The 14,793-nt window shown below is 39.1% G+C and overlaps 1 protein-coding gene across 1 annotated transcript; it reads right to left on the bottom strand.

The window, feature by feature from the left end:
* Positions 1–13,651, bottom strand: thrap3a (thyroid hormone receptor associated protein 3a). The gene is made up of 10 exons (XM_037676825.1): positions 13,527–13,651; positions 7,628–8,491; positions 6,653–7,330; positions 4,772–4,944; positions 4,366–4,477; positions 3,980–4,064; positions 1,775–1,956; positions 1,485–1,668; positions 1,265–1,414; positions 1–494 (listed from the first exon to the last, which is right to left on the bottom strand). The coding sequence occupies exons 1-10, from the start codon at positions 13,640–13,642 to the stop codon at positions 267–269; spliced, it is 2,772 nt and encodes a 923-aa protein (XP_037532753.1). The 5' UTR covers positions 13,643–13,651; the 3' UTR covers positions 1–266.
* Between the last annotated feature and the right edge of the window lie 1,142 nt (positions 13,652–14,793).

Here is a 14,793-nt window from a genome sequence, read left to right as displayed (position 1 = left end):
CATTAAGGACTTTACTTCACCTTAATGAGAAACATCTAAAGAACATAAAAATGCTTCATGAAAGAACACAAAACAAAAACTACTTTATAACTTACTATTAAACAGTGCTTCTACTAGTCACAAAGGTTATCCTGATGTATGAGATGGCTATTATATCGAGGGAAATTATCTTGCTCTGAAATGGAAGCGTTGATTGTAGATGAAACTGTTCCTTCTGACCCTAAAAGGACATAAAGTATTAAGATTTGTCATGATTGTTTCACTGCTCAAGTGTTCTGTCCATCAATATCTTCCTCCTTGTGGTCCTGATCTGCCTCCTTTCTCTCCTTGCCCCCTTGCTCTCGGTTGACCTGGAACTTATCACGTGTCCATTTGGGGCTAATGGTATTGGCACTGCCAGTAGCCTTTCGGATGATGAATCGGGCTCTCCCATGAGGAAGGCTTCCCTGACCTCTTTCTTTGGTGTCCATCCATGTGGACGCTCTGTCATCGTGCTGTCAAGTTACAAAGAAGAGGACGCATGTCAAGGAACAAGAAGGATGGATATGAAGAAGCTATACTCACTGACCACTTTATTAGTCATACCTGTTCAATTACTTGTTACAATAAATAGTCAGCCAATCACTCAGCACCTACTTAATGTATTCTAAACGTGATGAACACAACTTCCTGAAGTTCAAACCGAACATCAGAATGGAGGAAAAAATAGACTTAAGTGACGCTGAATGTGGTGTTTGCTGGTGCCAGATGGGCTGCTCTGTGTATTTCAGAAACTGATGATTTTCATCCATAATCAGTCTCTTAAGGTTTACAGAGAATGGTCTGGGAAAGGAAATATAACAGGTCCAACCTTAAAGCAGATGGGCTACAGCAGCAGAAGACCACACTGTGTGCCCAAAGAACAGGAACTGAGGCTAGTTTCCACAGACTCACCAAAACTGGACAATAAGAAATAAAACAATCATTGCCAGTTATGATCAGTCTCTGTAGAAATGAGCTAGCAGTTTTTGAAATACCCAGACCAGCTGGCACCAACAACCATGATACTTACATTCTCGATCTTACCCATTCTGATACTCTGAATTTCAGCGTCATCTTCACCATGTCTAGATACCTACATGTACTGAGTTGCTGCCATGTGATTGTCGGTTTATGTTAATAAGCAGTTGAACAGGTTGGCTTAAAGTGGCCGGTGAGTGTTCAAGAGGTTCCATCTATGGACCTTAGCCAGTGAAAAGTGGGTGAATCTGGAAATCAACCATACCAAGTAGTATGCTTTGCTCTTGTGAGTAAATTTAGGATCCCAGTCTTCACTTTCTGGGTGTCCCACCCTGTTCATTTGAGTACTGTATGAACCGTTTCCTTGATTCCTGCCTTTGGTCCAACCCCTTCCACGGATTTGTATTTTCTGAAACTGGAGGAAAAGACGGGATGATTTCAAAAAGAACTGACACTGACCAAACTGCGCTCCCGAACAAACTCACTAATCCTCCTGGCGGCCGCGCTCCTTCAGAACTTCCTGGTGATTCCCTTTGATCGAGCTGTGCCTTGTTAAAGACGTCATCCTTCACCTCAAAACTTTCATGAGGTAAGCATTCATCTTTTTGGGAATTGGAAGACGACGAAGAGGAGGATGAACTGGAGCGGGAGCGTTTCTTGTAATTTTTTCTACAAAGAGAATGTAAATTCGTACAGAAAATATGACAATACTTTAAATGTAAATAGCTTCTGTGAAGATGAATCAAAACATTTAATATCAGTCGGTTGCACATACTTTGGTATCTTGCAGTGTTTTGAAAGGTTTTCCTTGGATCTCCCCCTTTCACCATCTGAGGAATCCCCAGCATCTTTTCCTAGATCCTGATTGTAATTTTTATGATGCGTGGAATACTTTTTACGACGCTCAATGTCCAAGCGGAGGTCCATGTGGTCATCTTTAACTTTTTCTCCGGCATCCTGAATAAATCAAAACAAAAATGACAACGTCATGGATAGACTTCGGATCAGCGTGCAGATGCTGTCTGCTCTCTGCAAAGCTGCTGTTGAGACTAAACAGTGAAGTCACTGGAGAAGTGTGGAAAAACTCGTATGGGCTGGAAAAATCGAACAATGCCGAGAGATATTTAGATCTCGCGTTTTCTCTTCAAATACGCTTACGGAAAATGTTTTTCTTTAATTCTACTTCAATACAGCATGAAAATCAACATGGAAAACAACTAATTTACCTCAGCTGAACAATCAATCATCAACATTAAATCAGATTTATTTATTAAAGTTGTCTTGGAAGACTTTCTGACTGGTGCATTCAGGGACTTGTAAGATTTCAATTTCCTTGACGGAGTCTGGAAACAGCAAGTAGCATCATCAACTTCAAAAGTATTTAAAATGTTTTACAAAACTTCTACCAATTCTAAGCCTCAGTTTAGGGTCCAAGTTGCTTTCAGGCTTTTTCAAAATAAAACCTTAAGGCCAAAAAGTCCTTTCAGAACAGATAAGCTGTTTTTTTGTTTGTTTGCTTTAAACAAGTTTAAGCTCTTTAGAAGTTGATTATCGCTCTGAAACAATACATTCCTAATAGCTATTCTAGAAAAACAATAAAATGTCTACTTTATTAAATTTGATATTGTTTGTATAAAGTCAATTCACAGAATCTTATTAAATACAGTCCTATTCAACCCAGCTATGATCCAATTAAGTCCAAGACATACAAAATACGTAGTCTGCTAAAAAAAAAAATTTTCTATTTCAATCCAGTTCATTCAAATACAAATTCAGTTCGTGTCATTTCAGTTGCAGATAAATAAAAAAAATCTCAAACTCTGACATAAACTTTGGGAATTCATAAAAACACAGTGTACTTGCACTTTAAGTCTTAAACCACCTCTATGGCTTTTTTAACAACAGTGAAAACAACATGCTGTTCATGCCGATTGGATTTTACTCTTTTTTTCCTTTGTGTAGTCTTAGTCTTTGCATTTACTGGCTGAACTGGTGGGTTTAACGGAAGCGATAAAGAGATATGATGATGTGAACTCAAAGTTTAATGGATAGTTCAGATCGTGGGAAGTGAAAGGTTGTGAACAATGAACTTACTGGTAGTAAATAGCTCTTTAAACTACCTCAGCTTCATGAATTAGCGATTACTTCTGACTGGATCTGACAAGCTAACAGCTCAGGACCAAAAAGGATTGCAAGGCTCTTAAAACTATCTCAATTGATCAATTTATAGATATTTGTGTGAATAGCATTTTATAAACTACATTGCTGTCAGTTTTGCATTACGAGGTTATTTTGGCTGTCATGTTACAATTTTCCTGCTGTATGTATGTATATATATATATATATATATATATATATATATATATATATGACCATGTAATGCAAAGTTAACAACAGAGTTAAGGTTTTTAAATGGCGTTTGTGAAAAACACGTAAATCTTTTTTAGACTGGACTTGTTTTAAGACGGCAATCCACTTTGGTCACGGCCCTGCTTGGAGACACTCGATCCGGTTAGATCTAAACAGAATTTCTGCAAAGTGAGGTCAGTCACAGAACTAGCTACAACAGTTACAATAGTATTTGTTCATAACCTTTCCACAGAACTCTGCACTATCTCTTTGAGCATGTGAATATTAGCACATGTGCAGAAAGTGTTGGTTATTTTATTGTTGTTGTTGCTTTGGATTTTGGAGAATACTTACAAAGACATTTAAGAGTCCTTTGGACACTTTTGGCACAGATGCTTCCACTCCTGACCATATTTGATTTATTAGCCTCAGTCACGCCCACAATACAAACAGTTCACCTTGTGAGGCGATACAACAAACAAGAAGGTCAAAGTCCCTTTTTTTTTCTCTTTTAGACTTTGACCATCTCCTTTCAGGAAATGTCACAGGCTTTAAAAGGGTGTAGTCTAAAGACATCTGGCTTGCTCTCTTGTCTTTCCAACATATGTCATACTGCAAAGTGTTCAGTCACCTTGTAAGTCCCATCCTCTGAGCTTTTCATCGCCTCAAAAAGCTGAGGGTGTTTCCTAAAAGCACTTGGTGACACATCAATTCTCCTGTGAGATAAAAACAGTTAGTTAAATATTAAGTTTTTACACAAACCATAACCACCACCAAAAAAAAAAACCCAACAACACGGAACCAGAGAAGCAACAAAAAAGGACAAAAAGCAAAGCTAAACCGCTGCGAAACAAAACTGACCTCCACCAAGCATGTGAACTAACCAGACCATGGCAGTCTGTTGATTTTATTTTTTTTAGATGGGAAAGGTGAAAGAAATACCTGACAGCTGTTTAAAAAAAAGACGTGAAGCCACAGCACACTGAAGGTGAGAGGTCACTCAATAGGTGATTCTACCTGTGTATCTCTGGGCTTTTTCTTGGCTTCATCGTTTCCTTCTTTGCTGCATGTCTTTGGTACAAGGTGAATCGCTCGTTCAGAGTCATGCCAGAGGACGGAAAGTGTTGGGCTGAGAGGGCAAACGGTAAAAAAAAATCAAAGCTATGGATATACATTTATTTACTGGACTGTTCTGGGTAATAATATCTTTACTGTCAAGTTTTCTTCACTGAGGTATGCAGATTTTTAGTGTGTAACTTGTACTTTAACTGACTGGATAGTATATTTGAGCATATGTTTGTGTAACATGAGTGGCTGAAGCAAATATTTTTTTAGAAAATGCGATTCTGAAAAGTGGATGCCTTTGTTTCTTCGTGAAGAAACTTGCATGAAATGGTGCAGAAATGAAGAAGGCGTGACTCACCTTTGACGTGGTGAACAATGGTGACAATGTGTTGAGCGAACAGTTCAGAGGGGCTCTTCTGTGACTGGGCAACCTGAACATGTTGAAAGATGGAGCGAAACTCCTGCTGCTTTTTTGAGGACTGCACAAGGTCCTGGGACAGCTGCCGCTCTTCAGCTAAAATATCCGTAGAGCTGAAACGATAAAACGCAGTCTTTGGTTTGGCACTGCTTTTATTTTGACAAAAAAAAAAAATCTGATTACACCCCTGTTTCTTCAAAGGATGGGATACTGTGCCAACTAGAAATGGAAGCAATACTTGGCAACTCAATTTGAACCCATTTTGTGGATGAATTGTTTCAGTATTAGTGTTTCTAACTGAGCTAAATTGGCTGGTTTTCTCAAATATGTAACGTAACATAACTTAAAAGTCCAGATAATCCAAATAAAGCTGTATGATCTTTAGGCCTTCAGGTGGAACTTGAAACTCTCAAGAGCACCGTAAAGTGTTGCTGCAGCCACAAAAGGTAAGTTCTTGTAACGTGTTCTATTTGTACACGGAAGTTAGAATTTTCCAAGTCCTAAGTACATTGGAATGGATTGTCCATCCAAAGTCAACATTCCACTTACAAAAGTTGGAGATTCCTGACCATCTGCGACCTTAAAATCCAATATGGCTGACCGCTGAATGAAATATTGTGACAGTAATAAACTTTTTTTGTAACTTTTGTTCATTTATATCCAGTCACACGTACAGTGTAGTACTTTCGCACCACTATTAGTGACATTAATTGTTGACATTACTTGTATGAATTCACAGAATGCAGAGGAATCCAATGTTATTGTTTTATGTTGCTAACGGTAATTAGCCTGATCATCAAGTATAACCATAAATACAACCAAAAGAAAAATAAAAGCAAATCCTACTCATTGTCCAAGTTGCAACACAATAAAATGAAGTGGGTCTGACGACATTCCCAGATCCAAGTTTCGACTTTCAAGGCCATTGAAATGCTTCCTATTTCTACTGTAGCAATAACAAGAAGTATTTACATGTCAACATACAGGGGAAAAATCTGTTGACTTAATTCTGACTTGTCAAGAAAAACTAAATGAGTAAACACTTTTTATATTTGGAGGGAAAAACCGTGCTTATTTTAGCAAGACAAAGATCGTTTTCACTCAACAATACAGGTTTTTATTTTGTTTTTGTTTTTTTACTACTGGCTTGATATGAATGACAAAATAATGACTGAACTGTTCAAAAAAACTTGGCTTCAATCTACAATAGTCCCTTGCTACTTTGTGGTTCGACTTTCACGGACTCACTCTATCTTCCGAGTCGGAATAGAACAGAGTCGGACCGGAATGAGAGCCGCTGCTGTTCTGCAGAGCTAGTAAGTAAAATTTAGTAGCTACATATAAGTATGTTGTTAAAATTGGTAGGTTTAAGAGTTTAGAACATTGAAAGAGTGTGGGATGAGTTTCTAAAGCCTTACTACTTCTACTACTACTAAAATAAACTACTACTTACTACTACTACTACTACTTGTGTACATAATTTCGTTCCATTTCATGTACCACTTGGGATGGTAATAACAATAAATTTTACTTGAACTTGGACTACTGTATCCCTACTTCTTGTTTTTTTACTTATCGTGGAGGAGATTTTAACCAGCTAGTTCTAGTTGTTAAGACGTAATGCAACACAGTAATAAACCTGTCTGTCCAATCATGCTGCTGCTATCAAATCTAAATATTAGTTTGAATATTATATACATGTTCTTTGTTGCATTTTATTTGGAATTTACATTTTACACAGCATTGCAAACTTTTTCTTTTTAAAAACAAGGGCTGGTGATGACAATTACAAAATACTTGAATAAATCTTATGGCACTTACCTGGTAAGATTTTCTCCAATATAATCCATGCTTATGTTAAACTTTGCTTCCTGTTTCCTTGAGGAAATAGGAGGCGAGTCAACCCCTCGAGCTGTAAACGACTCTCTGTCAGACTTCTGCCTCTCCGAACATTGATCAGGTGGAGATTTTGCCGTCTTTCTCATTTTACAGGTCACTTTTGGAGACAGTTCTTCCAGTTTGCTTGCTAACTCTCTCTTAGCAAAAGCAGCAGCCATGGCTCTCTCCTGCTTTTCACTCAGATATGTCTCCTCCATCGGGGAGTCGAGCTCACTCTGTTCAAACTGTGAGTAAGCAGCATTTTGCCACTTGCTGAAGCACTTTTCAAACAGTTTCTGGGCTGAGTGAGTGACTTTGCTCTTTTGTTTAGAGGTCTCGTTGTCATTATGCCATTCTTTGTGAAGGGATTTTGAAGATGGCTTAAATGTCATCTCATCATCCTCCTCTACCTCAGAAGACAGAAACGGGGAGGCTTTCAAAAAGCTGTTCAGAGACATTTCCCTTTCAGTGTTTTCTCTGTGCTTTTTGGATACAAAATCAGAAACGACTGCTGAGGCTTTCCCGTTGCGTTTATCTTTTTCAGTATCCACATCGTTTGCCTCTATTTTCTTCCCGTTTTCCAAAGCACATTTAGCCTTTTTGTTGTGCTCCTCGAGAAACCTAAAGAATGACAATTGGATTAGGAGCTGTGCTCATCAAGCCACGCTGCTTAAAAATGTCAATCATTGAAATATAAATCTTTAAATAACAAAAATGAGAATTTAGGTATGTGCGTCATCTATCAAGACAGACAGAATATCACAATAATCATAATTTCAAAGAAAACTCTTAAGCAGATGTTTAAAATTCATCATAGCAATCAGTTTGCCTAAATCTCGCAAAGGAAATAAAATGTCTAAAAAAAACATTAAAATGCTGTTTAGTGAAGAAAATTAATGAGAATAGAAATGGTCTTACTTCTTGAAAGCTATGGAGATTGCTTTTTTGTCTCCATCTGGGAAATCCTCAGAGAAGAAGTCAAAGCTGGGCAGCATCGGATTCAGACCGTCACTTGAGGCCTTATTGGCTGAGGATGAACCAGATGCCTTCTCCCACGTGGGGGAGCTATTGCAGGCGTTGGTGGTTTTTGTGGGACTAGACTGAACAGCAGTTTGGCTGCTCTGACCAACGATAACAGCAGTGCTGGCCACAGGACTGTTTTTCTTTGGACTGCTGCAGTCTGTCAGGCCCTGCCAGGTCCTCTCAGTTTTCTCACAGTCTGCACCTTCTTTAGCATCTCCTGCGAGTAACCCAACGTGCTCCTCATCCCCACCTCCCTTTTGGACTTCGTTGGAGGCCAGGTGCTGCTCGTTGACTTCTTTAATGTTTGGATTAGCCACCATCGAGGCTGGCCGACTTTTTGGAGAAGAGTGAGATGACGAGGAAGAACGCTGTGAGTGTCTGGATAAAGGAGAAGAGGACCTGTCAGAGTGGTGAGAGTGACCCTGAGGGGGGCTTCCTGAGCGTTTCTGTACATTGTGCGATCGTCCTCGTGAATAATTAAACTGCTGCTGCTGCTGTTGTTTTTGAGGATATTGTTTGTAGTTCTTCCAGTTTGGGCGGTAGTTGCCATTGTTGTTGTTGTTGTTGTTGTAGTAATATCCACCACCTCCACGCTGAAAGCGTCCACGGAAAAACTGGCCCCTTCCACGGCCCCGGAAGTTATAGGGCCTCCGGAAGCCACGGTTATACCCTCGGAACTCCCGGTTGTTTTGGTACGCCTTTGGATATTTCTTCTCCCGGTTATAAAACGGAGAATGAGATCTTGACCGAGACCTAGAGCTATAAAAAAAAAAAAGAGGACAGACAGAACAGAATGTGGTGAATATCCTGATGCATGCTCAATAATCCAGGTAGAAAAATCCAAAAAAGTTCAATCTGGTCCTCTGGACATTCAAAAAAACCAAAAAACAATGATGACAAGAATGTGGTGAAGTTTCAAAATGATGCATATGTGAATGGCTGACATAATAAAATTTAAAAAAAAACAGAACCCTTGACTCTTACAGTGACAGGATTTAGTCATTTTGTTATACTGTAGGAACATTTCTATAGCATGCTTCAAGTCTTCATATCACTGAAAATCAATGGAACATTTTTGAAAAAACATATTTTACTCTGTAGGGGAGAGAAAGAGTGATGCCCCTGAGCACAGGGTTCATCAAGTGGTTTGAGTAGGAAGGATACAGTGTGCAAATCACATGTGTTCTTAGCACTTACAAGATCTCAACTCATATGAATTCCTATTGAAGACTTCTGATCACCACGTTGAACAAGAACATTTCAACCACCGTCGTAAAAACATCAACAGAGGTCACTTCTTTGGGAAGACTGGTCCATAACTCCTGGAGCATTTCAAAGAAGTGTATAATCATTGCCACAGTACTAAAACTGCTCTGGCAGCAAGTAGAGGCCCAATGCTTTGCAGTTTTTTCATTTGAATCTGCCACCTGTTGGTGGGTCATACATAGTTTCTGGCCCACATAATGGAAACTGCAGGAAAGCACAGGCAGATGCAAGTACACATACTTCATGTGGTATCCAACTCAGCTGTGACTGTTAGGAGACTAGTTGGTGACTCAAAATTGTGAGAAAATGCATGAATTTCAATTTTAGTCTCACTGAACTCTTGAGCGTTTGCAACCGAGTGACCAACAAGCCATGTGGTCGTGTTTTGAGCGGGAAGTTCTTGACAATCACTGCCTATTTTTGTGTGCATTGCTTGTAAAATTGCATTCTTGGCCGTACACATTATTTTGTTGCCCACCTCCTCCCACCTCAGCTCGTTCCGTACCCACCTTAGCAACAAAAACGTGTTTGATTTTATTTACTGGAGTACACTTTTGAAATGACGATTGGGAGCAGTTTTTCAGTACTGTATTTTTTGGCCTATAGGTCACGTTTTTTTTGCTTAATTTGCATGCCCTGCGACTTATGGGTCAAAGCGACGTATTTATGGATTTTTTCCCATATTTATAAACCAATTTCTGGCTGAGATATGACCGTTTTACCGAGTTACCTCTGCTTGTCAGACAGGCCCCCTTCCTCTCGGTTTTCAAGTCCCATTTAAAAACTCACTACTATTCAGTAGCATTCAACACCAGAGGATCTATGTTTTGAACCTGTACGCTCCACACTGGTTTGTCGTCATTATCTGCATCGTTTTTATGTCTATATTTCTGATTTACTTCATTTTGTATTTTGCTTTGTGTGTTACCTGTTGTTCTGTCTGTACAGCACTTTGGTTGGCCTTGTCGCTGTTTTAAGTGCTTTATAAATAAAATGGTATGGTTTTCATTCATTCCGACTGCAAAATAATTTGAACAGTACCATTTTCAGCTACTAGATGGCAGCAGAGTAGTAGTATTAAGGCATCCCGTTGTATAATGTAATAGGTAAACTGGCTATAATGACAAATTCAAAACCGTTCAATACAAAAACTGGACTTTATTACTTTACTTTATTGTATTTGTCTTGAACTTTTTTGAATTTACCATGTCCTGGATGACTGAGAATCATCACCAGCTATTAATGACACAATCGGCTTGCCACAGTACCCCCCCATCTTCGTTCTGCTCGCTGCTTGGAGCAACCCCGTCAAACCAGCTGCACCGCCCCGGCAAAATGCAGCTTATTTGACCATTAAAGTGCATTTACTAAGTACAAGTTCAACTGAGACACACCTTTGCTTTAATTTTGAGCAAACAAACAATTGTTTTAGGTGCTTTTCTTGTTAAATTTCAAAGAAATGAGCAGCGTTCGTCCTTCTTTTTTTTCCCTCCCTCTGCGCGCTCCTGGAGCACCAAGGCAGCGAATACAGCTGATAAAGTCCTTTTATTAAGCAAACGTTAGACTGAGACACACCTTTACTATAATTTCAACCACACAAATAATTGTTTTTAAGTGTTAATCTTGTTAAATTCTGGTTAAAGTCCTCCTGTGCACGCTCCCGCCGACACCATTTGGCAGTCCATCGATTTTTGGCACAACACCGGCCCACATTTCCAAGTTGTCAGTGGTGACGCGTAACAAACGCGACACATCAGCGGTGGCGCATAATAGATGCAACGTATATGACGAAGTGACATATTTATGGATTTTTCCACTTTTTTAGACATATTTGGACTGATGCCACTTATAGGGCGGTGAGACGGGTACGATGGAAAATACGGTAATTATGATTTATCATCAGTATGGTTTTTAGACATGGACATTAGCCACAAATGTTTTCTGACAGAGAAGAGTTCCCATGCAGGTAGCAGAATACAACTCTTATCTCTCCAAAAACACATTGGAAACACCCACAACAACTTTTGAACTATTTTAAGAGGAACATTGTTACACAAATGTTTTGACCATGTTGAAAACTAAAGCAACAGGGCTGCACGTCTTTACGACTCGCATGAGGAAGTGTAGAACCCTGCAAAGGACTCAAGACATCCCAGAAACATTAGGGAGAATCTGCCATTAAAGCCATTAAACAAATAGTCACGGCCCAGTGAGATACCACCTTTACATATGAGTCAATATATTTAGCTTGGCTACAAGAAAAGACTTTAAATAACCAGGTAGGCACAAAAGTTTTGATAATAAATATGTAGCACACTGAACAAAACTGCAAATGAATTAATATTTTGGGGTAAAATCACCTCTTCAAACCAAGAAAGCTTTAATGCTCCACTTACCACGCTCCAAACCTTTATTATAGCTTCAACGTATGGAAACAAAACACATTTCCTGAAACCGTACGGCACTGTAAGCATAAAATCAGTTATTTCCAGTGGATGTACATCAACTGTAAGTGACGAAGCATATGTTTGTGTATAACATCTGCGTTTCCATGTTCGGTGAGGCCCTCGAAGCAGAGAGGTTCAACAGGGTCTTTGAGCCAGGCTGCAGTTTCAGACACATCCATGCGGTGGCTCTGCTGCACTTCTGATAGTTCAGCACTCAAAGATGAAACTTTTACACAAGTTATACCAATAAACATTGTTTTCTTTCTCTCTTAAACAATATGATGAGACAAACATGCTGACTTAAGATGAAACTGCATCCAAGCACTATGCTCACGACTTTCTGTGTGGATATTTTTAAGCTAGGGAAGTTTTCAACTTTCAGCTGCACAATTATCTATTCTCTTATTGAAGGTCTTCTTAAACAGGTTTATAGAGACGATACAAAACATACCAGCTCAGTTTTCTCAGCTAAAGTTTGTGCAGAAAACAACCATGCTGCTGTTTGACTACATACAAAATGCATGCAAAGTCCTGCACAACACTATTGTAAACTGAGGCAGGAAAGGCAGTGCCACAGTGCATGCAAATACATTTTAAAGCCGCATTAATGGTCTGAAAAAGCACGTAACTCACCCAGAGCGTTTTGTCATTGGAATACAGAGAGACTGCAGCGCACCGAGCAGCGCTGCACACTCACTGAGCAACTGAGACTGTGGCCAGCTGTGGTGGAGCACTGAGTCACATGGACCGTTTGAGAATGGAAAAAAAAAAACCCTACTTGAATCCTTTTGACTCCCTCTCACATGAGCTGCGCAACAAGATACGATGAGAGTTTTAAAATAAATACTGTACTCAAACTCAAAAATCAACTTGTGTCTCAACATTTTTCAGATTTGAGCCCATTTACTTCCAACTTTTGGATTTAAAAACAGACTCGCACTTATTAAATGTAACTTGTGATCTCTGTAGACTCGGAAAGATGGGATGAGTGACTGAATGTTGCCGTTATAAAAATGAATACATCCGTCCAGCAGCTTGCATCACGTCTCATTGTTGTAAGATACTGTATGTTGCCTACAAAAAATGCTAGTTGACACAAATGGATCTTAAGAAAGCATGTAAATTTGCGTTTATGAATTATATATTTCAGTGTAAATATGTGATTTGCTTTTCTCTCCCCAGTATTTTTAAGTAAACTTCTGCTTACATAAAAGCAGACACGTGCTCGTGCTCTTCGCTTCATGTGCGCTTCACCACAGAGCTCGTTTGCACATATGCAAGGTGATGTTTCTGTAAAGCAAGCCTCCCATGCCTCCTCTTTATGCTTTCTTGCTAGAAGCAGAAGAGAAATTTCCATTTATGTAAATAAATAATAAAGTAATCTAATCTAATTTTAATATGCGGAATCCAAAAATGAGCCGCCATGTCTTTTTATTGCTTTGCCACGGTTATTCTGCCAGAAACGACAAGACACCACTGGAAGCTCCGTTTGCTTTGAACACATATTTTACACTTCAAACTCTGTTTTTTTTTTTTACTCTTGCTGAATGGATAAATACTGCCTTCTCGAGCCAAAGCTTGAAACATATTTAGATATTCCTTTTGCATGTTAAGTAACGTAAAAATGTTTTCTCAAGGCATGAAAACAGCAGCTTGTCAATCAATCTAAACTGTTTTTATGAACAGAAGCTAACTTCAGTTTTCAGTCAGACTTATAACCTTTAAATGATTTATTCAAATCAGAGCCATACTCGTAAAAAAAATGAGATGAGACGAGCGCATGCAGGGAGCAATCAGCAAATGTGGTAGCTTTTAATTTTGTGGACATTTTTCACTCAAATAAATGAGCTTTTATATTCCATAAAAATCATAATATATACAGAATTCCACGTTTTCCCCCTTTAACAAAGGATTTTCTGCACAGGACTGAGTTAAAAGTTGCACATCATGCTCAGAAACCGTGCACTCCATGAATTAAAGCATGCAGCACATATAAATATCCTTCAATTAGATTCAGTTTGATCCAGACTTATTGTGGCATCCTCAGCACCTGATCTTCACACCAGAGGTACGGTTCATACCTGTAACGATGCTTCCTGGACCGGGAGCGACTTCTGGACCGAGAAGTGGAGCGGGACCTTGATCGGGATCTCGAGCGGCTCCGAGATTTCGACATGGATTTAGTGGATCTGGACATCGCTGCAGTCAGCCCGTCTCAAACTGGCACACAAAAGTGTTACACAGACGAGTCAGGATAGCAGGGAAATAAAATAAAAAAAATACACATTTAAATAAAACAAAAAGTGGAAACTCTAAGATCATCTACTCAAAACATTTGCTAAATATTAGTCTGAATATTCAGCATAAAAACATCATGCTTTCAAGTATTCCATACAACGTAATAAAGATAAACCATTTAATTTGGACGTCCACAGCTGCTTTCAGGCCACAGCTGAGCGAACAGTGGTAAAGGAAGAAGGCGGTGTGCAGTGCAAGGCATCCGAACAGAAGTTTTATTTGGTCACTGATCATTTGCATGAAGGGTCATCTGACTGCTCGTCCGCTCCGTACAAACTAATACCAAAAAAAAAAAAAAAAAAAAAGCTAAATGTATCATAGATTTTATCTTGAACAATGTAACCAACAGGAAATGAACATCAATGGACTAAAAACTGGTTCTGTTAGACGTCAACACGTTTTTCACGTCTATCGTGAACAGATTTTATGCAACAAGTGTTTGTTCTCTGTAGGTTTATGTCTTATGCTTTAATCTAAATGTATAGCTTCACTCTTCATATTTGGGGATAAGTGTGATAGCAAGCTGTAGTTAAAATGGTACAATGTGCTTTTTTTTTTTTTTTTTTTTTTAATTTGTACGTTCTTTTTGAGGAAATGAAACTTCTTGTCAACTTAAAACGCCTTTCCTCGATACACAAGGGCGGTTTCAAAGAAGCGCTGATCTGTTTCCATGACATTTATTTGACTTGTCTGGTTTGTTGAATCTTCACCGTTAAACTCAAGCTTGACATTGGCAGAAGTTAATGTTTAAACTCTTCCATCAATCCTCTGGATTAATGGGAAAGTTTCTGGTTGCCTTTTCTGGCAAGAGCACTTGTTTGTGGGTAACGATCTGCTTGGACTTTGCGCTCTTTGCACATACTTTCTGTTTAATCAACTGCTCCAGCTCATCATTTGTAGATCCCTACAACTGGACGCCACTACAGTGAGGGTTTGTTTCTACGTCCTGCTGAGGTCCACAGAACATAATTTGTGGTAAATGATCCTCAGCGCATCAAGTAATTGAGCTCTTTTATTAAAGTCATCTTCAGGGACTTTGGAGGGAGGAAA

Source organism: Nematolebias whitei, chromosome 5 (genome assembly GCF_014905685.2).
Source record: "Nematolebias whitei isolate Nwh7 chromosome 5, NemWhi1, whole genome shotgun sequence".
Lineage (NCBI taxonomy): Eukaryota > Metazoa > Chordata > Actinopteri > Cyprinodontiformes > Rivulidae > Nematolebias > Nematolebias whitei.
The sequence above is the reverse complement of the archived record's forward strand: the minus strand, read 5'-3'. Positions and strand labels throughout refer to the sequence as shown.